This window comes from Chelmon rostratus, chromosome 1 (assembly GCF_017976325.1).
Source record: "Chelmon rostratus isolate fCheRos1 chromosome 1, fCheRos1.pri, whole genome shotgun sequence".
Classification (NCBI taxonomy): Eukaryota; Metazoa; Chordata; class Actinopteri; order Chaetodontiformes; family Chaetodontidae; genus Chelmon; species Chelmon rostratus.
In genome coordinates this window covers 30,868,789-30,894,756 of record NC_055658.1, presented here as the reverse complement: position 1 = coordinate 30,894,756, position 25,968 = coordinate 30,868,789, and the positions used below count along the sequence as shown (strand labels likewise).

The 25,968-nt window shown below is 42.2% G+C and overlaps 1 protein-coding gene across 1 annotated transcript; it reads right to left on the bottom strand.

The window, feature by feature from the left end:
* Positions 1-1,371: 1,371 nt before the first annotated feature.
* On the bottom strand, positions 1,372-22,569 carry LOC121603941 (aggrecan core protein-like). The gene is made up of 19 exons (XM_041933278.1): positions 22,436-22,569; positions 17,073-17,167; positions 16,794-16,885; positions 15,903-16,194; positions 15,316-15,490; positions 14,490-14,617; positions 14,097-14,390; positions 13,271-13,573; positions 13,008-13,182; positions 12,804-12,931; positions 12,282-12,575; positions 12,105-12,203; positions 10,341-12,011; positions 9,466-9,543; positions 6,177-6,335; positions 5,995-6,077; positions 4,848-4,992; positions 3,858-4,040; positions 1,372-3,743 (listed from the first exon to the last, which is right to left on the bottom strand). The coding sequence occupies exons 2-19, from the start codon at positions 17,158-17,160 to the stop codon at positions 3,676-3,678; spliced, it is 4,455 nt and encodes a 1,484-aa protein (XP_041789212.1). The 5' UTR covers positions 17,161-17,167; positions 22,436-22,569; the 3' UTR covers positions 1,372-3,675.
* Positions 22,570-25,968: the final 3,399 nt, after the last annotated feature.

Here is a 25,968-nt window from a genome sequence, read left to right as displayed (position 1 = left end):
GCTAAAACAGGAACTTGTCGTTGTTCCACTTTGTATAAACATTAATGAGCATCTTTGGTAATGAGCTTTAGAGGTGCTGGCTTCTAGCTGTCGCTTCATAATTAGTGTACAGAAATAAAAGCGATATCAGTCAATCTCATCTCAGCAAGACAGCCAATTCTTGTTTTTCCAAACATGTTATTCTGTTCTTTTTAAATAGTTACACACAGGCATTTCTTTTCTGCTCTTTTTAGAATCTCTAAAATCCAGCAGCCCTCCCCTGCACGTGTTATGAAGTGATATAGTGCCATCTTTTTATTCAGTTATTTGTTGTTAGTTTGAAGGTCAATATTGAAGTTCAGACCTCGAGCATCAAAATATCAACTCTGGTGCCTCTGAGACAAAGTTCCTGTTTCTAATGTGATGTAATCTGAAATATTTACTTACAGAAAGAAGCACTTAGCAGTTTGTTTTAGGTTCCAAACATTTTCTGTTTTCTGCTAATTAGCTGGTGCAAAATGTTCTGAGAGCAGAGAGAGAGACGATTCATCCGGAGGCCCGGGGGGGAGAGGTGAACCGGTGTGTGTGGAGGGTGGAGTGCAGAGGATCCTTAAAGGACCCTATTCAGTCGCAAGGGAACGCTGACGCCATGTACGACCCAACCTGCTGGGCAAATACAAATTTACCGTCATTTTATTATTCCTGTGAGTCAGTGCTCTATCCTATTTACCTCAGCTGCTGCCACAGAAACACTGAGCTCACTGAGAGGCAGATGGAAGGTGAAAGACGTGTTGTTTGTACCTGGAATATCTGGGTGGTGACCCTCCAGGAACGACGGAGCACTGACTGATCTCTGCGGCCTCTTAATTATTTAAGCTTCACACTTGTAAACTTTACGTCTTTCGGTAGCTGCGCTGCATGAACAGGGATGAGAAACATACAGTCATGAGAGAAACAGAAGTTAATAACCAAAGTGTTTTTATTTGGTATTAATTGATGTGAGTACAAACATTCAGACATGGGGCACATGTGAGTTCATTCTGCACCACTTTGGTTTAATAAACAAGAAGTCAAAAGACACAGTTGTATGAAGAAGAGGCAAACATCGTGTACGTATTTCTCTTAAATAATATTTTTTCTATTTCATATCAGTTCATGCATTTATCTGCTCCATGCAAAGAGCCAGTGTTTCATAACTGAATTTAAACTTTGGTGTCAACAACAAATCTGGTGAAAAGACCCAAACCAACAGCGTGTTAGTCTGTCTCTCAGTGCTGTCTCACTCTGTCTGCAGCACTGAAGACGCTCATCTTTAAAAACAGGTCACACACATTTTTTTATTCTTTAAAAAAGAATCTGTAATTTTCCAAAACAGCTGCTCACTGTAGTTTTTACCAAATGTTACTCAAAGAAAAGGAAAGAAAACGTCACTGCTCTAGTGACGGCAGCAGGACGGTGTGTGTAAGATGTACTTAAAATAAACTGCAGCATGTGTGTGTGTGTGTTGTGTAGTTAAAACGTTTGATATGTGACCACCCCTGAGCCTCGCTGCCCGTTTGTTCCAGTGGCCTCTCGCGTCACTGCAACCAAAAACCCCTGAGGCTCAAAAAGCATTTTCCCTGTCAGCTGCCATCATGATAAGGCGTCTTGTGACAGAACATGTGGAACTGCAGACGTGGTCGATTACTACTCTTTGTTTTAGTTGATCTTGCTGTCGTTTTACTCCATGAAGGTTTTACGCTTGTGTGCTGGCGTTCCCCCGTCAAGCTCTTCTAACACACCATGATGTGTTTGTGGGAACGAAGGAAGCGACAGTGAGGCTTGTTGATGTGTATTTAATAGTTTTTGAACAACAATGGAGCTCTGTGGCACAGAGGAAGAAGAGAAATCAGGCTTTGGATACACAGACAGAACATGTCAATCAGATTCATTGTTGGTTTTGGTCTTTTCCTGCGATTTGTTGACAATAAGAAAAATAGAAACATTTGACAGACGCATCCTTTAAATTAGTGAATAAAAGCTTTGAAATGTAATCTTAGTCTTTGGTTTATCATGTAGCAGGTGACAGTATGTGTGACGGAGGCACAGCCTCCAAATACAGCAACAATGACACAAAACAAGTGAATAAATGAAAGCAGTCATTTCACACTGTAATGTTTACAGTGAGGTCACAAGCATGAAATAGATAACAGGTTTATTATACTGACACTGGCTCCACACAAACACTATGCACTGCACAGCCTCGTGGGAGATGATGACAACTACAACACACAGAAAACAAAAGACTCAAACCAGCCAACGTGACGAACTGTGGAGCAACAAGCAGCTTGTCCTCATCCGCTGCAGATTAAATATGAACGGTTGATTCACCCTTGTATAACAATCACTGGCTCAGTCCAGCAGAGACTCTGTTACTGTGTGAAATCAATAAATAAAAGCGTGTTTGTATTCACATTGACCAAAACTCTGCCTTAATCCACAACATACTATGGCAGACTATTCTGTGTTTAGTCGGATTCTCATCTATTTAATGTTCTTTTCTTGTTTCCACTCATCCAGGGGGGCACTTTAACGAGATATGACATCCAATGACTCCATTTAAGAGGTGTGAAATAATCCTAAAAAATACACGTCCATACTAACATTTCCAGTCCATTTTATGACATTTCCCAAAATGCTGAACTGCTCGTAAGCCTACATGCTGCCAGCTATTAAACGCGAGCTAAATAATAAAGTTGGACTGACGTGTTTGTCAGGTGACCGGTTTGACCTCTTACACCCTGGATGATTCACGCCGGCGTACACAGATCAGCTTAAACATGTAACCAGTGCAATAATACTTGGTAGTCGTCAGTTTGTCGGTGGATCATTTCTATCCAGATGCTCACATAACTCTGCATCAATATGGCCTTCCATAGACAACCACAGGGTATTTTTGTGTTGATCTCTCTGGTTGTTATTTATCTTCATATGTTTATATCTTAAACTGAACATGTCCCTAATTACACTTCTTGAAAATATTCACCTCAGAGCATTTTTAAAATATCAACTTTTGACTGCCTTTCCTGTGATGGATTCTCACTATGTGGAAGTTATTTTTCTTGCTATTTAACAGAAAGGAACGGCGGCGAATGGTTTTCTTCTGAAGGAGGAAAAATGAAACGTTCAGATTCACTGACTGAGTGCAGAAACCAGCCTGAAGGATTGAAGCTGTTGGGGAACTTGGATAATTGATGTAAACTTTAAAACCTTTAACTTTGCCGAAGGAGTCCCCCTGCTGTGTTTCTCTTCCTACAGATATTACAATAAGCTTCACCATACGGGCACACAAGCATAAGACTTTTCGGAACCTTACGCCATGAACCAGTTTTATAGCAACATGTCAGCATCCACAAACAGATTTACAGCAGACTACAGTGAACCAGACAGATGCTGCCTTCTGTAAATGTAAAACTCGTTGAACAAAGTGTCCCAGCAATGACTTCGCCACACAAAATTATATTACAATACACACGATAAAAATAAACTCAGAGCAATAAAATTATTATATATAATTAAAATCTATTACGAGGGGCGGGGACCCATCATGTGGGCCTTCCAGCAGTTTAACTTTTCAGTTCCTCCTCGCTAAAATGGAAAATGGATTTTCATGTGCTGCAAATGTTCTTTAAAGTAACAAAGTCCTCCTCTTCCTTTTTAGAGGAGCTCGCTGCTGGCTGCTGCACTCCTGCTGCTCCTCCGGTGTATTCTTCTTCTGGCTTTCACTGCGGCGAGAGAAAAGCACAACAGTGAGGTATTGTTAAGAAATAACACACCTGTTCTTTCTCTACAAAGTAGTCCCAAGATGAGTGACGGGTATTCCTGCAAAGTGCCCTCACCGTCGGTACATTCCACCTGGGGTTTCTCCCACTGGCCGTCTGCCTTACAGCGAACCACTGGAGGGTGGCGTTGTGTAAACCCTGGGTTGCACTGATACCTGATGATGGAGTTGACGGGGTATTCCTCCCTCCTGTTACCAAACATGTGGGCATTCTCCACGTCTGGCGGGGCACCACAGGACACTGAGGGGAGAACCAGAGACCACAGGGCACCCTATCAAACCAGGCGTCCACTTACATGTATCTCTTGCATTGAGTGTTTTAAATGAATGGCTGCACAGAAGCGACTGAATGATCATAGAAATATTATAGGAATAATTTAGGAATACTGGGCAGCGGTGCGTCTCTATGATGCTCTCGCTCCTCCGTGACTACATGTTGCTACCCGTCACTTTGCTCATGAAGGTGACACTACTCTGAGAATATTGTAGATCCAAGATGAAGCTGACAGAAGGGCAGGACTGAGAAAAAGGCACAATTACAAATCTGTTTGCTACCTCAGCACCATAGACGTGCATTTATCAATACACAGCACGGTTAGACTGCTGATATTTCAGAGTCGTGGTCGGGGTCACATGTTCTGACCTGCACAAACCTCAGTCAGATAAATGATCAAAGATCCCTCTGCTACTAGGGGGTGGAAAGGGGGGATGGTAGGTTAACAAGGGGGATGCATTCTGGTCATTTTGCTGACAAGAAAAATGGCATCTCCCCTCAAATCACCTACTGTAACCAGGCTAGTGCACTTATCAGGATTACTGCAATAATCACCCTCACTAAATCACTATTTATAATATGAGGATCAAATCTAATGGCTCAGTGCGTAAGGGCTCCCTCACAGTGCTGCAACTCTGCAGCTTTATGGAGCGTTTTAGCCTCTTTTAGCGCTTTAGTTTGGTTTTACATTAACTCACTGTAGCTACTACTACCTCCTCAGCACCAAACAGCAGATAAAAGGCAGAAGCAGATGTTAGGTCTGAACCAACACACCTGGGCCTTTCTTGCAGGTAAATGGCAGGTGGTAGTTGCAGGGCACGTCGTTCCACTGGCCGTTCTCATGCCAGATCATCACCACGCAGTCTTCTCCAGAGTTGAAGTAATTATCTGGCTGGTTTGGCCTCCAGTTCTCGTATTGCTGTGGAAGAGGAGTAAGTAGAAAAATGCTTATTGCAATGTAAACCCATTTATTTTAATTACTACAGGGATCCTGATGCAGAGGGATCCAGCTAAAAATCTGAAGTCTTCCAACAACAAATTTAAACCTGGCTCAAGTTTTGCAGAGTAACTTTACAGAGTTGAAAAATCCTGTCTCATAATATAACGTGTGGCTCTCAGTAGGACGTATTGGCTTCTGATAAGCCGTCAAACTTGTTATGCTGTTACTCAAACTGGACAAACAGTAAATCATCTCACCAGTACACGAAGCAACACGGCCACGTTGTTTTAAACACGCTGCTGCTCTCAATCCAAACACCCTTTAATGAAGTCAGTTTTTTTGGTCGCACCTGTTCTTTGCCTTTCAATAAAGCCACTTGTGTTGAGGTGGGTGGAGTGACGCGGCGGCTGAGGTTGTGTTTATGCAGATCAGATGGTACAGTGCTATTTTGGAGCTTGTTACGGCATCTCATTGCATTTGCCTGCTCAGACAAACTCTCATCACAAGAGCAAACAGCATTTTCCCTTTCTTTAGCTACCGAAAATACATGCACAGACCTCAAATCAAAATCATAAAAAAAGCTTTTCACGCTTGAATTTTTATTCTTTCTAGCGCAAACTTGAATGAAACCCAATAGAACTATTAATGATCTGTATTTGGTTAGATTTATGTTAGCTCCCATGAGGTGTCAGCTATTAAAAAGGTGAATAATTGACCTTGTTTGCAGTTACAGCTGTTGTTTTGTGTGTCTTTGTGGACATTTTCAGTCTCTTTTTGGTTGTTTTGCGTCTCTTTGTCTTCATTTTGCATCTTCTTAAGGTCTTCTGTGTACTTACGCTGTTTGCAGTCTGTGACAAGTGGTTGCAAGTCAACTTATTTTAACAGGTTACAAACAGATCACTGCACTAAGCCATGCAACCAGTGCCATACTGTACTCTGCATATAATAGAGGCAACACAACAGTGTAATGTCCTCACTCACCAGTGGAGTGCCATCTGTCCATCGGAAGTCATTCTCGACTGTCTTGTCATTTAGTCCGATCCACTGGTAGTCCTGTGCGTTTGCTGTGGGAGAAAGAAGTGTTGAGACTTTATTTTTCTTTCCTCTTTGTCTTCATCTCTGTGGACACAAACACACACACACACACCACATTTTGCACTCACAGTTGACAAAATGTTGCTCCTCTGGGGTGATGATGCTGACCAGATGGGCGTTCAGGTCCCGGCAGCGCTGCTCGGCGTCCAGCCACATCTCTCTGTCGGAGAAGTGCAGGTAGCAGTTCCCCTGAAACTTAGTCCAACCGTCTTCACACAGCTGCTCATCTGCAGCCATAACACCGAAGAGTCAGCATTCATTCAGTGTATGACACTCTGACTGCACTTTCACCCAAATATACGCAAGTGTTTTACATTTCTGAGACTCAGATAAGACTCATCAATTAAATCTTCTTTCTCATCCACAACTACAGATGGGTTGGAAAACTAAAGCACAGCATCTGATGATGAGAAGCCATTCTGCATTCTGATCAATCTTTCTGCTGCCTGTGTAGTATTAGTGTTTGAGCAGCTGATAAAGTGCTTGAAATTGTTCACAACCCATGTAGTGTTTCAGTTTTTCGTGCTCTGTACTTGTCTTGTGAGTTGATGAGGAGCATATTTTCCTACTGCGATGCACTCAGTCCATCTGGCAGCCAATATAAATCTGACAATGGACGGTGTTTCCATCCTGACGTACAAAACGAACGTCCCAATACAGACTGGAAAGTTATACATAATGCTTCACTTCAACTGGGAGAGCCCTGCCCAACAGTAATGTAATTGTGCATTTCAGTTTTTTTCCTTTTACCGTAACATTCAAAGGCTTCATTCATTCTCTTGCTCCTCCTTAAAAACTTAATTTAAAGGGTCAGTCCACACAAATTACATAAAGACGTATTTTCATATTTTTCCATATACCCCGAATGGAATTTAGCCGTGCAAATAGCCCTGTGTGATGTCCACCTTTAAGATTTCTGTCACTGCCCCATGTACAGCATGCCTTTCACAACATGTCATTGCTCAGGATGAGCCACAGACATGAGCACAGGCCTTTGGATCTGTATGTTTGACATTATCACAAACCAAGGTCCACTAACTTTGCAGCAATTTTAACTGAATCTCATTGTCTTCATCAGGAAATGAAATCTGTCATTTTACAATGTTTGGGTATAAAGAAAGGATGATGAGCCTCTTGCCCTAACTTCAGACCAGGATGCACATGGTAACTCACTGGAGGACCGGCAGAAGCATCCCACTCCTTTATGTAGTTGGCCTGTGAAAACATCTAGTGAGAGTTTTCAAGTCTTAAGAAATCTGCATTCCCAAACATTTAAATAAATAAGATCTCTGCTGATCTCTGTTGCTACAGAAAGGATCCCACCTGAAGAAATCCAAAGTGGTGATATCACATGTAACTACTACAGGGAACACCACATCAGTGACAACAAATACCCTAACAAATGACTGAATGAACATCGGAAACAAACAACAACTGTCTGTGAACACCAAAGTCATCCCCACATAGTTACAACGTTCAACACTCAGGTCACTTCATCAGTTCCATTCGCTGATGAAGACTGTGAGAGGCGATTGAAAGCCCTGACCTAGTACCTTGAATAATTGGACCTTGAGTTAAGAGATGCTTTCGTCTCTCTCACTGTGAGTTACCACTGTCGGTAGCGTTCTAGTAAGTCAGGCAGGCTAACATTAGCAGCTTTCCCATGAGCACACAAGCACATTTAATTTTAATTCTTCTTTAATTCTTTCATTTGACTTATTCTGTTGTGTTTGGGGTTTGGAAAGAAAAAAAATTGCCCAATCATCCAAACTCTTTAGAGTGTTGCTCTTGCTGGTACCCCATGCACATCACTCTGGAAACTTGGAAATACTTCATCGTTAACCGACCTGCTGTGCTGCATTTGTTTTGCTACGACAGGGCAATCTGTTCAAGAAAGTGGTTTAATTAAGGGTCAAATGTTCAGTGTTTTGAGCAGTAAAACAGTGAACAATTACTGCATTACTGAATGCTATTCGTGGGAAGCAAAATATGTATTTGTGAATGGTGTGAACTGACCCTTTAGTTACTTTAATGACCTTTTTACAGGGTCCCATTGCAAACCAGGAACATCACAGCTACATGTCGTGCTTCTTTGACTGCTGGGCCACCGAGACTCCTCATGACTTTGTATTTTCACAGAGTCACAGCGAGTAATGATGCTGGTGATGTTTAGCATCTCTCTCTTCAGTTGTTTTTGAGAGGCTGTTGTTAGTATTTATTAGCTGAAGCTGATCTCATACCGATCTCACAGCGTTCCCCTCCGTAGCTGGGCAGGCATAAGCATTTGTAAGAGTCTGCACTCTCCACACAGGTGGCTCCATTGGCGCAAGGGTTGGAATGGCAGACATCTACCTCTGCAAAAAAGGGGGGCTGGTGACACTACTGTTTCAGCGTGGGGTGGAGTGGGAGGTTGGCCAGCGAGGTAAGGGAGGTGAAGTTGTGATAAAAGGAGTATCACACTTCAGGACTGAGAAGTTAGTCAACAATACTGTAGTTGCTGCAACCTCTGATCCGGATCAGACTTACTGTACACTGAATCATCATCTATGTTCCTTTGATAAATATTATTTGAGGTGTTTCGGGTTACCAAATAAAGATGATATATGATATATATTGAAATGTGTACCAAATCTGTGACCATTTATTTCTGCAAAGAATACAATTAATAGTAGTAGTAGTAAGAGTAGTAAAATGTACAGTAAGTTTGTGTTTTGAATCTGTGTTTAGTTGCAGCAGAAGATCAGTATTGAAATTCCAGCAGGTTGAGAGCACCTACATGATGCCAGAAAGCACATTTGTTTAGCATGCGTACAGCAAAGCGGGGGCGGCATACTGGCACAGCAAACCAAAAACAACATATAGGCTGCAGACAGTTGTGATAACACGTGTGACACAGAGGCTGTACAACCCCAGAGCAGAGCTGATATATATCTGACAAGCACCCTAACATTTAATCTGCCACATAAACGCAGAGAACCATAGCCAGACACAGACAAAATGAATAAAAGGAAACCAAAGGAACACAAAACATAGCAAACATATGATGCAAAACACACCAGGACAGAACAGCAGGGAGAGATAAATGTTTTTTAGTAAGTCTAGTAATTCTGATTCATAAACAGTAAATATAATCACAATCAGTGCAATATTTATGTGAAGATATAACTGACAAGCTGATTAATAAACAGACTGCAGACCAACAATATAAAACATGCAAACTCCTCAATAACAAAGACATACAGAGAAACACTGCCGGCAAAGTCTGTTAAATCAAAACATCATCACACAATATTGAGTTCAGCTTTCAGAGAAAGGAAGAGAGTTAAAAGTGTCACTTGCTGCTGTTTTGGGACTCACCATGGCAGACAGCAACCCCATCCTCTACTGTACACGAAGCAGCACTGCAGGGGTTGGGTTCACATGGGTTAAAACCACCTAGAAAAACAGGTAAAATAATTAAAATAAAATAAATTAATAATGAGGGAAGTCAAAGCAGCTGGGATGGTTTAGCTGCTTGTGGTATAATGGTTAATTGAAGTTGTCATTTGGTCGGAGCAGTGATTCACAGCATTGATTCAGTCTGTTCTTTGGCTTTTATGGCTCTTTAAAAACTTTTTTCTTTCCAGCTGCAGTAGAATACAAATTCTATCAGCTGTTTCCCAATCCCTGTGCAGTTGTAGTTGGGAGGTATGTCACAAATTTCCAGCCTGAACAAAAGGAGTTAATTTACAGGCAGTAGGGCGGTAATGTAACGTAATGTAAAGATAACTGATTATAGATTAATTTGCTGATTATTTTCTCAATTAATTAATTAATCAGTTAGTCTATAAAATGTGAGAGAATAGTAAATATATATATATATATATATATATATATATATATATATATATATATATATATATATATATATATATATATAAAAATCACAATTCACTAAATAAATAAATTACCCAGTTTAGTAGAAAACAAGAGAAATGCTTATCTGAGATGCCGGAACCAGAGAATGTTTGGCACTTTTTTTCTTTGAAAATGAATCAATCAACTAATAATTTCATCTTTAGCAGTTAGATCCTGTCTGGGGATGCATGGTCCCAAGTTTTAAACACTGATTTTCATACCCCAACACACTCTGTCCCTTGAGTACAGGACCAGAAGCTGTCAAAAAGGCCATATTATTGTGTAATCAATGATAGAAAATACAGATTTGTCACAGAAAGAAACGGTTGACCTACCCTCCATTGAATCAATTTCTTCAACAATGCCAGGTTCCTGCACAGAGGCTGGTGTAGCTGTAGGTGGAGGAGCAGCCAGTCCTGCAGGGGCAAGGACCGGGCCCTGAGTTCCATAGAATTCACCAAGGGTTGGTGACAATTCAGTTGCACGAAGGGCCTCCTCTGGTCCTGTATTGCTCTCTGTCAGTGCCCACTCACTGGATGGGGAGGGCAGCACCATCTGTGGCAGATCTCCAGAGGAAGCTCCTGAAGAAGAGCCACTGGCTGTGAACAAGTGGTCGTCTCCACTGCCAGAGTAAAAGCCACTGCTGCTTCCTTCTCCACTGTACAGCAGTGACCCCTGCCCAAGCTCCATAGATGGTGTGGTGTCTCCTGACACCTCTGTCATAAAATCCCCAGTCAAGAATGTAACACTGCCTTCTTCTCCTCTCGTTGAGGACTCAGATCCAGACATCCCTGATCCAGACATCCCTGATCCAGACATCCCTGATCCAGACATCCCTGAACCAGACATCCCTGATCCAGACCCAGAGACGAAACTCAAGCTTCCAAATCCAGACAAATGTCCACCACTTCCTTGTCCAGAGCTGTAGAGTAAAAACCCTGAGGCCTCCTGCTCTCCAGAGGATGAAACTGTAAGTTCAGTGAACCCAGACCCCACAAATGTCACACCTGAGAAGAACCCAGAGCCACTTCCAGAGGCCGAGCCACTGGCATCACCACTGGGAATCCCAGATCCAGACATGTCTCCAGAGCCACTGAACGCCAGTAGACCTCCACCAAGCTCATGCTCCTTGTGGGTAGTAGGGGTGGACACATCGATCAGTTCACCATCAATCAGTAAGATCTGACCATCTCCACTTCCTGAAACTTCTCCTGACTGTCCACTAGCACTTCCAGAGAAGAATCCTGATGGGAAACCACTGAACCCAGAAAACTCCTGGCTGGTGATGAAACCCGATGACACACCAGAGAACTGTCCACTTTCTCCAGAGCTGTCAATTGAAGAGCCACTCTCCGCAGAGCTTAAACCAGATCCAGTGCCAGATCCAGTGCCAGATCCAGACAGCTCCCCACTACCACTGAGTACTCCAGAGCCTGCTTCAGATGAGGGGAAGATAAGGATCCCTCTGCTTCCCTCACCAGCTTCTTGGAGTTCTCCTGAAACTGAGCCCTCTCCAGAGATAATGCTGTCGATGCCTGAAAAAACAACAGTGATACCAGATCCTTCTCCACTAAGACCTGAACCAGAAGAATCTGTACTGCTGAAACCTGATGCTCCACTTGCCAGCTCAGCACTTGCACTGCTGGTCAGGTCTCCAGAACCAGACAAATCTCCAGAGGCAGACAGGTCTCCAGAACCAGACAAATCTCCAGAGGCAGACAGGTCTCCAGAACCAGATGTATCTCCAGAGGTGACCTGATCTCCAGAACCTGCCAGGTCTCCAGATCCAGACAGATCCCCAGAGATAACCTGGTCTTCAGAACCCAGCAGGTCTCCAGAGCCAGACAGATCTCCAGAGATTACATGGTCTCCAGAACCAGCCAGGTCTCCAGAGCCAGATAAATCTCCAGAGTGACCCCCAGAGGCAGACCCTGAGCCGAAGTCTGCTGACCCTGAGCCAGAGCCTGAAGTTTCCACAGGGATGGGAGTGACGATGGAAGGAACAGCTAAGGGGACATATCGAAAAAACAAGTGTGAGACATGGGAAATGGAAGGTACATTTGCACAAGTCGTTTGTTCATGATTCAAATATATCTTACCAGGCCTCAACAGATCAGTAATTGATGTTAGGTTAATGAGGGCCTCCTGAATATCTGTGATGTTCAGTCCAGTTTCATTTGCAATAAGTAGAAGGTTCGCTGTAAGAATTAAACAATAATTAATGATAATGAACATAAAAAATGAACTAGCCCATCAAATAATAGTCAGCCATTCACCTCTGAAACAATATACATCAAATCTGGCGTTGACTTCAGGAAAGCTTGTCTGGTTGGGGTAGGCGTAAACAGTGTGTACTCCTGCTTTCCCCGCTCCACACTCAGTGCGGGGGTTGTTGATGGGATACCGGACACTACGATCCACTAGCCAGCCAGCACGGCACTTGTCAAAACCCATTTTCCAGGCTGCGTAGAGCTCTCCGGTGGAGGCCAGTACAGCGTTCTGCTCTTGACAGCTAAAAGCAGCTTCATCATAGGTGAAACCCTCAGCAGAGCCCACATGGAAAACCTCACCTTTGGAACAAATGAGGAGGAGATGTCAAGAAGGTGAAAATAATGACGTTAATCAATTAATTTTTGTTTAATATTGTCTTTATGGAGTGGCTGTGTAAAAATTGGGATAGTGCTGGGTACGTCTGATCATGTTGATTCACCCTGTCAAAAATTAAGTTGCACAAAAGTCTCTGGATTTTTAAGTTATAGGAGTGTTTTTTATATACAAGATAAACAGTGTTTCCTTACCTTTTAGCCCATCAATGTAGCAGTACACATCATATCTCTCATCGGCTTGCCTCAAACCATAGGACCGAACTCCAGGTTGATCCCCCAGATCACCAGCACATTTCTCTCGAGGGAAAACAATAGGATACCTACAAAAGAGCAATCGTAATGATGTATTGATTGGGACAAGAATCTCCGTGCTCTAAAAATACATTTCAGACTTACCTTACAGTCTGGTCCAATAACCATCCTGCATCACACCGATGATACCCAGCTTCGTACGCTGCCTGCAGCTGCTCTGGCGTGGCGATGGAGGCTCCGACGCTCTGGCAGGCCAGTTGGGCCTCAACAAAAGTAAAGGCATAACGACTTGAGCCTGAGCGATAATGGAAGACCACACCTGCACAAAGAAACAAGGGAATTCTCATGTGGTGGAGCCATTTTTTACTTTATTATTATTAATTATTAATTTCAGTTTTGTCACTGACCAGTTTGAGGCATCACAAAGCCTTTGCTGGGCTCCCTGCCTGTGTCGGGCGGGGCGGTGGCTGGCTCTATCAGGTCAGTGACAAACTCTGTGATGTTCGGTGGCTGAGGCAGCGGCAGCTCGGTAGTGCTGTCCGTGTAGGTGAAGTCCACAATGGTAGGCTGCTGAGTCTCCACCTCTCCGACCGCCTCACTCTCTGTGGTCGTTCTCCTGAAGAACACCTCTGGGCTCCTTGTCACTGTGGTAACACTCAGCACACCACTGCCCTCTTCTGCAATGCCTGAACCTTCCTCTTCAGGGGACTCTGGAGGTGATTAAGAAGAGGCAGTGCTGTGAAATTGACTTTTTGCCACAGCGCAGTGCAAAAACAGCTGCCTATTTACACATTCAGCAGACACAGAGCAACATGAGTATTCATTTGAGGTGTTTCTGGCCACCTGATGAATGTATGCCTTGTATTTTCTCTTCATTTAGCTCTGTTTTTGGTCTGTACCAACTCCTGTGGGTAATACCTGGATATTTACTGCGAAATGGGTTCACTAGCTCACTGACTTTATCTGATCGCAGAAAAGGTTTGTAGAGCTGATGGGACTTACAGAGTTGGTGATTATTCTCTCTTGGATTGTTACTATGAGTGATCTCTTTGTATTTCATCCATTGTAATATAAAAAGATTGAATTAATGGGGGCTGGGAATAATGTAAAATGTATCTCAGATTTCCACATATGGGGCATTGCTTAAGTTCAATCAGTAGCTGACTGGTTGCTTCATTTGTATCAGTGACAGTGATCTCAGTATCGCCACTCTTTGCTTAAATGATGGCCTACCTGTGTAACAAAAGGCATCATAGCGGGATTCAGGAAGTGGGTATCCTGTCTGGTTTGTGTGTAGGTAAACAGTCCGCACCCCCAGAAGACCCCCTCCACACTGTGGCCGACGAATGTTGATGGGGTAGCGGACACTCCTGTCTCCCAGCCAGCCGGCGTTACACACATCCATCCCACCCTGCCAGGCCAGGTAAAGCTGACCTGTAGTGGCCAACTGAGCTCCCTGACTGGAGCATGCCACCACCGCCTCAGAGAAGGTGAACTTTTCTGCAGAGGCGGTGTAGAAAACTCTGCCTGTACCAGATAAGAGAAGTTCATTGAAGTTAGAGCAAAATATTGAAAGAACCAAAAAAAATTCCCACAACATTCCCAAATAGAGACATCGCAGTGTACCTGTCATCTTTTCAGTGAAGCAGTAGACATCATAAGTCTCATTGAGGTCCCTCACTCCATATGTCCTGACCCCAGGCAGCTCTTCTTTGTCACCGTAGCAGTTCACACGAGGATCGTGGATTGGGTACCTTGAGTTAAATGAAAATAAGCTTTACTGTCTTCAATATGAAATGCTGTATGTCTTTCAAGAACTTGCAAACAGGAATGATTTTGTAAAAGTTGTTGCTCTCAAGCACATTCTGATGTCAGACATTTGCTTCTGTTCAACCTTTGCACTATTAAATTCACCTTCTCCTTTTCAAAACATCCCTGATTGTTTGTCCTCTGGCTTTGAGTTCATCAATGCCACACATACTGACTGGAACACACCAGGGGGGAGTGCATTCAAAATGGACATGAACATTTATCCAAAGCAAGTCCAAAGGCTTTGAAATTTGATTTTATAGCTGTGCTTAAATGGAAAACAAAGGCTTTGGTGGTAATGTTGGTGATGGTGATATCTCCATTCGTGGATTACTGGTATGCTGTGGAAAGTGTTTGGCAATAAACTGATGTAACATGATTTGTAGTTAAGCTTTAATACATGCACAACTAACGTATTTAAGCAGTTTTTAAATAAAATATGCCATTTCCATTTGGATTATATTTTAGGTATTTGTTGGACATTTTTCTACAGTATGAGATATGTTTTGCTTTTTAGAAGCACATTAACTTTCATGTTTGAGAGTCAGGTTACAGGCCTGATTGTGTTTGTGTCATGTTGCTCTATCACCTGTGTTAAACTGAGGGTAGTAGAGAGTCATTGCCCATCAAGTGACAAACCAACCTGACTGTTTGGTCAGAGAGCCAGCCAGCGTCACACTGGTGGAACCCGTCATCGAAGGCCGCTTGAAGCTGTTCAGGTGAAGCCATGACCGCACTGTTCTGGGTGCATGCTGCGTTCGCCTTCTCAAAAGTCAGACTGTAGCGGCCCATGATGGCACGGTAGTGAAATACCATACCTGGAGAGACGAACAAGTAGTTTAGTTTAATTTAGAATGAATTCAGTTAAAATCGTTAATAGTCGTTACCACAAAACTAGACAGTTCACAAAAAGCCTCTACAAACAAATTCCTTTCATTCTTTCATCTCATTCACATTCCTTGAAATTTATTTATACAATAGAAAATATTTAGAATTTTTTAATCCTCTTTTCAATCCAGATCTGGCCATTTACACTTATAATGTTTCTGTTGTGCCACTTGAATGAACGGCAACAAAGTTTGCAGGATCGCCTTTCTTCAAAATTGAGTGATTTCAAGAGTTATGGCAGTTTATGTGAAATAGGCCAAGCCTACAGGAAGTTGACAACCGCAGTTGCCTCACTGACATGTGACACCCATGTGACACTTCTTTGACAGCTCGTTTGCATACCTTGAACCTGCACATGGACGATGTCGTGGTTGTCCTCGATGCCATGCTGAACCTCACAGCGGTAGACCCCTGAGTCACTGGACCGCAGTTCGGATATCTTGATGCTAGCATCTGTAGGAGTCATGGGGTAGCCCACCAGATGAACTCTGTCCAGGTAGCTCTCGCTGATACGCACCTGTCCTTCCAAGGCCACTAGAATAGTTGTGACTTTTTCTTTGGTAACAAGGCTCCATTTGATGCGATGAGAAAGAGGGGTGATGGTGGGAGCCCCCGGGTCAGGGACAGTGTGGTCCTACATGGGAAACATCATTCACCACTATTTGTTTTCTGAGTTTACTAAATAAAAACAACCATCTGAAGCTAATTAAAGGTAGCATTAGAAATTATACAGGTACACATTTAAAACCTGTAGCTTTAATAGCGCACAAACTAATGTGAGCGGACGTTCGGCTCATTTTGAGTTGTGTTTTTGTCCACAATTTAAATCCAATACTAACTCTTCTTTTAGCTCTGTCTGGGTCTCCACAAGCTCCAGAGTAAACGTCTGACCCTTTAGCTACTTTCTTCACTGGCTAGTCATTAAGTGTGTCTGTCTCCCACTTGGTACTGGACAGGTAGTGTCCATTCAGTAAAAAACTCCATAGAGCTGCAGAGTTCTGTGCTAATTCTCTGTGGATTTGTTGCTATGAACAAGCCATTTCACATTTAATGGAATAATTTGATTCAGTGTTAATATAAGACTTATATATTTTAAATTGATTAGTGGATATTTAAATTATGTAAATGGTGGCTTTGTCCACAATCTGAGCCTATGACAAATATAAATCCTTTCCAAATATTCTGCACTGAATACAGCGGAAAATATACTGGTAAAAGCTCATATTTACACACCTCAAAGTAACACGGCAGAACCAGTGTCCCTCCCAGTAGAGGATGCTGTGGCTCCTCCAGAGGAATGCTCACACTCAGCACGTCCTCCGGGTCTGTGGAAGAGATCAACAAGCATTGTTTGGTGAATGTCAACAGCTGCTGGTTATGGCAATGGCATAGCTTGAAGAAAAGATGACCACACACTGAGCTCCAGTGATTTTATTACCAATGTTTCAACCATATTTAGTCTCTCTCTGCACATCCGGTAAATTCATGCAGCTCATAAACATGTGTTCTTACCCATAAAGGAGTGCTCTTCATAGATGTAATCAAACGATGCTGAGATGGCATGCAGACACACAGACAGCAACACAGTCCACCTTATCATGATTTACCTGAAATATGAAAAAGGAAAATTGTCAAAATTCAAGTAATTATCATCATCATTCAGAACGTTCCTGCAGGCCTTATATTCAATCTCTCAGATGTGCATTGTCATCACTAAAGTTGTGTTATTTTCATCGCTGCTACATGTAAAAACACTTTTCAATTCATGTAATTTCTGTTCAGTAAAAGTCGAATCTGTCTTTTAAAAGAATTCATGGACTCACACCAAAAACTAGTAACGTCTTCCTTGGCCCATGATCGGACCAGACTTTTCACCAAATATTAAAGAAACCTTGTTTGCCACTGATTTTAATATTGAAATATCCAGAAGTGCAAGCAAAAGTCGGAATTTGTCTGTTTCCCATTAAATGTTCCATAAAAGGGTCCCACAGTAAGCTGTCTCATTCTCTCTAAGTGCACTGAACCATTAAAATCCTACCATAAAGTTACATCCATGCATTCAAAACACATGATGCTGATGCTACAGTTTGAACACTGGTCTGAACTCAAATCCAAGTGAAACTATGAGTCATTCATGCTAAAGTCAAAATTTGTCCATCTTGTTTGATTGTGTCATTTGAGTCAAGTCCACACCTCCACCTTTAATGTTTGACACACTCCCAAACAACATGATTCCCATTTTCCTCCACAGCAGCTTCATTTCCCAAAGGAAAAACTCCCAACCACACATCTCTGTAACGTTCATGTGCCGGCCGAGTGATTACTCACTCTCTCTAACAACCGCCTCTTATTTTCTCACAAGGAAACAAGGAGCTCCAGTTCTTTCAAAAGTCAATATTTGCTGTTATTGCATCTGAGAAACACTTCCTGCTCCTCCCTCCTTCTACAGTGAAGGACTGAGACTTTTCCCACATTCAGTTTGGTCATATCCGTGTGCACACGCATCACAAGTGACGGACATTTTTCATACATGAACACAAACATGCATCATCAAATGTTTTCAGTCTCACCACGATAACACAAAGCAATTCACTACTAAATGTGTGAACATCCTGAAAATGTATAAGTATGCTTATATAACATGTAAGTTTGGTATAATCAGTTTCTCATATGTTTCCTCTCTGTTTGTGTGGTATGACTCCGTGAGGCCGTTCTTCCCAAAAACAACCAAGGCCAAATAGGTCGTCTGTGCAAGCAGCTTATTACGACCGATGTGTACGTTTAGTGTTGGGCAGCGACATCTAGTGGCTGTCGTACTTATGACCGTAGCAAAGGAGGAAGTCGGGTGATAATGTAGTGTAGTATCAAAAGTGAGAGAGGAGGTCAGGGTGGATGGATGGGTCGCTGATCCGTGTGAAACCAAAAGTCACCACTGACTTATTTTAATTTACATACGTAAGTTAACTCGCGAAGTTAACTTCCGTCACATACGTAACGTAACTTACACGTGTATTCAGTGTGTGTTCGTAGAGAGAATGACACAGCTTACTGTGGGGCTGTTTGTAGGAAGCATTTAATGTCATGGGAAACAGACAAATTCCCACTTTTTCTTGCCCTTCTGGATGTTTCACTGTTGTACACGAGATTTCTTCGGTCTGGTTGTGGGTCAACGAACAGGTTACTAGTTTTTGGTGCAGGTCTGTAAATTCTTGTACAGGACGCTGTTATTTTTGCACTTTCTTAAATGAGAAAATATTTACCTTGACATCTTTTTCTGATTTTGTCCAAACAATAAAGTACGTTAGTCTAGTCCGTTAAGTTACTTAAGTTGCGTAATATACTTAACTTACATCACATACATAACGTAATTTAAGTTATGTATGCAAGTTAACTCACGTAATAAACTTATTTTGACCCAAATCGTGATCTTTTGGTGCCAAAATCTGACCAAGCTGCCACTGTTTCCCACCTTTTGTGTTGTTTTGATTTTTGGGACATGTTGGAGGACGTATATGTTGTCACTGGTATTGAAAGTCTGCCGTGTGTGACCTTTGTCTTTGATTTTACTGTGTGTGTGTTGAAGTATTTGTTCGGTAGCCTGCATCTTCCTGCAAAAAGCTGTTTACTCAAGTCGAATTGGAGATGCAGGATTTTTAGATGAAATGAAGTCATTTTCCTTTCTCTTTGCCATTTGCTGTTTTAAAGCTTCTTGGTTTCAAATCTTTGGGATCCAACGTGAACGAGCTATCTTCTCTCAAACAATTCAATATTCACAGTCAATATTTCACAGGAGAAATGTCTGGATTTGTGTGGGCCGAAAGGTGATGTCACATCCATCTGTGCACCAATCAGGATTCATCAACATTTGGATCAGAATCTGATGACAGCTGCTGTCACCCACACAGGCCTGATGAAGACGAGCATTTGAAGAGTAATTTAGTCACTATGAGCTGATCCTGGACCTGGCCTGTAGTGTTCACTCTAACAGAAGTTATTTGTGGCTTGTGTTCAAGCTAATTTGCTCTTTAACTCTTAATAAATGATACCTACAGATGTTTTTTTTCATACTTTCACATTGATTGTTACTTATTTATGTTTAAATAGTTAAAATTATTAAGAAATACAAGAGCTTTTAAAGGGCACTTTTAAATATTTCTCAATAACATTGAAGAATTATGACTAAATTTACCAAATAGTTTAATAATAAAATGTGAAGTCTGTAAAAGTCTGCTTCATCAGGACTGTGTGAGTGTGGTTTGATCAGATTGATTGGCAGCACTGGCAACACAAGCAAAGAACTGATCCACATCAAACCAGTGAGAAGCACACAGAGGAAATTACAAATACAGAACTCCCTCATGAAAACAACTTCGCCAGAAAATAGTGTGTTCATGTTGGAGCCCAGCACTCAGTAAGAGGCTTCCTCCACTGCTGCATGTGAGATAACTAACCACCGCAATGTCTCATCTCTCATAGCAAAGATTTAACAGCACAGAGAAATTAAGATGGGACAGAAACTCTTGGACAAACAGTCTCCCGGCTTGTTGTCGGGTAGAGATGAAGCTCCGGCTCTCACCGCAGATTCAACAAGCTCCTGCAAACTTTTCTGAGCTGCGCAAATCCAGCATACTTTGTACAAGCTGAGCAAATGTCTCACGTATTGAGATGCAGTGCAGGGTGAGCAAACAGAGTTTATGTAACCTTATTTAGACATTATGGATCGTTGCTAACTGCCATGTTTAATGTGGTGGACAATCATTAGGTTGTGGACATGAATTTAATGAGATATGTCATTTATTCTACTCTTTACGAGGCCTTTTTGACATCTGGACGAGGACAACGGATGAAAATTAGCCTTCTTTGCTAACTCTGGCTCACTCACAGTTCTTTTTTTCTTCCTTTTGAAATCTTTATGATTAATGGACGAGCCACTCTCCGTCCTGAGCCACAGCGGCTGTAAAGTGATCCTTTACTGATCCCTGTAGGGAGATCTGTTCTCTGCTTTAACCCATCCTAAGTATAGGGAGCAATGAGCAGCCACTGCTCAGCGCCCGGGGACCATCTCCAGCTCTAAGCCAGTGAATCAGTCACTGGCAGGAGAATTTACATACATGTTTATGATGGGAAACCCATGCAAACAACCCCACAGTGAAAGACCCTGCCCCCGGCTGGGAGTTAAGCCCAAGACCTTCTTCAGTGTTAACCACTGAGCCACTGTACTTAAAGTTTTTTAGCAGTAATTGTAGGGACCAATAATCCCTTCAGTGTACATATGAGCGTTCTTTGAAGAGTGACTAGGAAAAGTGTGAACTAATCATTAAGACTAATTTTCTCATTTCAGGCCAAAATTCTTTCAGGATTTGAGTTACTTTTCAAATTAATTGTTAAAATCAGCTCCTCCTTGCTGCTTCCTTCCTCATCCATCAGTAATATAAACAACAGTCTGAATGGAGTCATTTTGCATAATGAATACTTTTACCTCACCGTAAGTACATTTTGCTGTACTTTAGTAACATGTACTGTATGTACATGTAATGGAGTATAACTGTGCTATTGTTACCTTTACTTATCTAAAGCATCTCAGTATGTCTACCCTCACTGCTGGCTCACTTTTTCTTGGTTTCACCTTTGGTTCGTGGGTGAACAATGACACATTTTACCCATATTTCTTTTCCCACCTTCTTCTGGTAGCGGCCCACAATTTTTAAAATACACGTTTGTAGCTCAGATGTGTTGGAGGAGGGTTAACTTGAAAAGCGTTGGAGACCCAGAGGGAGTGCCTCCTCAGGACTGAGCTGTGCTGTGTGGACTAAGTGACAGTTCATTAGCAGCTGAGTTGTGTGAGCCGCGCTGGTGGTCGGCTCCACACTGAGCTCATTCAGGTCCACTCCCAGAGAGACCGGGGCCTATAAGACCAGATCTGTTCCCCCTGAAGCCCGCATTATGGCAGCTCTGACGACAGGGCCTATGTAAACAGCCCGGCGTGTATTCAAGGGTCCTGCCTTTCCATCACGTCTCAACACTGCCAACATTCAGGCCGGAGGCTCGGAAAAGTGAGACACGATGGGCGGAGTGGAGGGCCAAAGGTGTGGTCATAACGTGGCTTTGATCCTCACCTGTTTCCTCATATGTTTTTAAAGTTTGTTCCCCACATGAGGCACATTTCACATATGATCAGTCAGGTTTAAAAACTTCAGGTTCGTCAAGTGATTCACAATCCAGAAACACCGTACAGAACATTAGACCCGCCTGCCTGATGGAAAGAAGTCACTATAATATTCCTATAAGACTCGTACAGTGATTAATAACTGCTGGTGACCTGCTGTAGTCACATTTTATAGATTTATGAGTTATGCTGACTTTCTGATATATTGTAGTATACTTTTTCCCTTGTGGAAGACAAAAAAATGGATTACGATATCATGTTTAATGATGTAATGATGGGTGTTAATATCAAGTAAAATTAATTTTGGCTTCAGTTTGTTTTATTTATTTCAGTTTTTGCCTATTCTTAAATGAATTTATTATTATAATGATTTTATGAGATAAACATGTCTAGTTTCAAGTGAAAAACCACAAATGCAGTCAATTAATTCCTTTTTAAAATATTTTCTTTCAGAAAAGAAAATTCAAAATGAACACAAAGAGAGGGGATGGAATATGAATCCACAGGTAGAGTTTAAACTTTACACGTTAAGATTTACTACAACAACATCACAAGGACATGAAATGTCTAAATGAAGATATAACAAATAAACCGAAGAACTATTCTGTGAAAATTCAGTTGTAATAAAGTACGCACGCTAATGCTGATCTATCAGATGAATGAGTCCTCCTCCACCTTTCTTCATAAAACTTGAAAGTATTTAACCCACCTGTTGGAGAGATACCTTCACTCCTGTTGAAGTCAGACTCTTCTTCAGTCAGCTGAGCTCCAGGTTTGAGTTTAAAGGTCCCAGTGAGCAGCAGCAGCAGCAGCAGAGAGCTCAGGATGCTCGGCTGTGTGAGGAGGAAAGAGACTGGGACCAGGTCAGGCTTCAAACCTCAGAGGGAAACACCGACGTCAAGCTGCTCACAGTGAAGCCTGAGGAGCTCTGATTTCTGCTTTCAAAATAAAAGCATTTCTCAAAGGCAGAGCTGCAGGTGGTTGAGCTAATCACAGTTAGTTGGTTACTGTGGATGCTGATATAATATGGAAAGAAGTTAAAATATGTTTTATAGGAAGTGTTCAGCTCATTAGGGATTTAAAATCAAGCGTGCAACTGCATTTAACTCACACGTGATTCATTTTGACCTTTTTTATCGAGAAATACTGACACAAGGGAGTTTCATGGAAGTATTGACACACTTTCAGGAGACCAAGTCAGTAAAACCTACAGCCTATATGACCCCTAAAATATCCCACACATTTGGCAGAATATTCCACTTTTCTTATGCTACGTAAATTGTTCTGTTTATAGTAAAACCCAGACTCCAGATCAGCTGAAGTGCAGAATCTCATTTGCATGTTTTTCAAATTGATCTTTTGGAATGACACTTTTAGTTTCTGTGGAATGACTATGACTACGTAAGACTGCAAAAATATACATATAAAGGGTCGTTTTAACCTGTGGCACAGTTGTTCCAAGAGATCATAGAAGTACAGTTCCACAGTGTCCACTTCTCACTATATTTCTCACCTTTTGTCATATACAAGCTGTATTTAAATTCAGATTCTTTCATCTGTTTTGAGCTTCCTTGGAAAATAAAGTTCAGAATTTGTATCATCCAAATGCTTTGTTGGAGAGCTTATCCTGACTGTTCTTATTAATAATTTTATTGATGCTTTTTAAAACGTTGTTTGCTTGTGCTTATTTGACTGGAGTTGTTTCACTTATGTTATGGTTGACCGGGTGGTGTCTTCTTTTCCCCCATTTTATCACAGAACACTATAAATGTGTGTGGTAATGTATGAATATTATCGTTGAATATTATGACGATGGTGATGGTATTATTATTGTTATTATTAGTGGTGTGGTGGTGGTGGTGGTATTAGTATCAGCAGTGGTGGTAACAGCAGTAGTTTTAGAAGAATCAGTTTTATTGTTGTTGCCTGTTTTCTATGTTCTGTCATTCTTTTACATATTTTCAAAATAAGTGAATGCTTTTATTTTGAAGGAAACATAGCTGGGGCTGTCTGGCACACTTGAATTATCTGATGGGGGGCGAAGGAGGAAAGACGGGTGGAGTTGGGAGGGTTTGTTCTGTTATTTGCTACTCTGCTACTTGTTTGATTGGGATCAGCTAATGTCGTCTTTTGGATGATCAGACGTTAAATCAGTGTCCCCCAAATTAAACCAAAGACCTGGTCCTGAAGGGGTTCATAGTAAAGCTATTATAGCTTACGATAACTTAACTGCTCTGTGTAGTATTTTTTAATTAAGTGATCCCCATCTTTTTCTACAAGGAAGTGACACAAGACCAGACGTACGATGATGATCTTCAACAACACAGATTTCCCATGATCCTCTGCTCTGCTGTCCTGCCGTCACCTTTGGCTTCTTTAACTTGCTCCTGCAACATTTGAGAGTATCACACCTCGTCCCTTTAACTTCTCTCCGCCCGCCTGCTTTCAATCCTGAAAAGAAAAAAGAGAAAGAGCCTCGAAGTGGAGACAAAGCTGCTCTTTCAGTCGGGTACCACTGAGAGCTCATGGGGCAGGAAACAGCAGCATGTGTGTTCACACACCTAAAAATGCTGTTGCTATGGATACAAATGAACCCCACTTAGCTCATAATGGGAGTGTAGGTTTAGTTTAAGTGGCACATAACGACAGTAACGCAGTCCAACAGCGACACATGTTCCATTTAGGTTTTTATGCTCCGATGTTGCACAATTGCTGACTTTTTTTTGTGAAATAGAATAAATCACAAGAGAGGCTTCAGCCTGATTGTTTAAATACTGACTGATTCCTCTCTGAACTCTCCTCTGGATGTTAAAGCCTCCACTTTGAAAGAGATTATTATCATATAATTGCTACATCCTGGTGAAGGGCAGGAAGGATCTTTATTCCTGCGGAGAAAGACTGTTGACGCAGGACAGTTCAGGTCTGTCTTCGTGGTGCAGAAGGTATGACTGTCTCGAGCGTAGCGCCTCAAATGTCGTCTTCTTGCCTAGAAAAGAATAAGCTAATCGACATCTCAGTGCAGAAAGCCTGAATTTGAGGTTTTTCTGGAAGCTAGGAGCACACAAGCACGATCCGGCATAAAACTTCAGTTTGCAAAGAGAGAAAGAGGAGACTTGTGTGTGATACTTTTAGATTTAGCATAGCATTTGGCTCTTTTCCACATAGTCTACTTTGGGAGGCACTTCAAAGCAGCAGCAGTCAAACATAGTCAAAAGGCAAGTGAGGGAATCTTCTCAGGACTTTCAGGTGTGTTTCACAGCTGCAGAGTTTACTGCAGTGTAGCAGCAGTTGGAGATAGGCCTTATAGCATGGAGGACAACCTGTGGGTCCTGACTGTGTGATGTACCTGTTTCAAAGGTAGAGAGGCTGGAGAGAATAATTAGCTCTTATTTTAGAAAGTGGCTCAGGGCCTCACACTGCCAAGCAAAGAGTATTCGCTGTATGGGATTCAAGGACGCTGAAAAGTTTTCTGATATAACAGACTTTGTAAGACTTGTGGATCTGATGAGTGGATTTCTGATGACTCAGCCTGATACCCCTCTGCAGGGCCTTGAGATGGATCTTCCATCACACAGCTGCAGGCTCATTTCCCTCTGTGTCGTCGCTCCAGCTCTGAACGAACGCTCTGATGAGAGGACCATCTCTGATGAGAGGCTGGAGGGATGCAGGAATGGGGAGAATGCTGAATTTGAGAAGCACTGGGTTGGACTTGTTCTCTGTGGGTTTGGCCTGGCTGGATTTAAATCTGAATAGCGCACAGTAACTGAAGCACCAGGAGCAGGCTTCAGAGAGGGTGGGGTCGGGGGACTCTGGCTGAGCTCACTGTTCCTGGATGGTGAGATTGTGTCTCTGCGACGTTTCGATTTTTCCACTGTTTGGATGTTTGTCTAGATATTTTGGGTCAGGGCGCGCCTACGAACTGTTGACACTGGAAGCGGGGTCGGGTGAAATGACACAAAATGAACCGTGAGACTTCCTGAACAACTTTTCACTCGAGCCCCACCTCAGCAACCTGTCAGCAAAGCAAAACTGTTCTGCAGTGACACGAGAATAACGGTAAACTCAGTCATTCCTGTGTCCGAGGCCGTTTGAGGCACATTATATTCTGCAGTTTTCATCAGTCAGTGTTGATCCACTCAGGTGGAGCTGAGGTGACCCGCAGTGATGGATCAATGACAGTCAGTTAAATCCTGGGGGATCAGCAGACATTTAACTTTATTCATAAGCTCCCTTCACAACAAA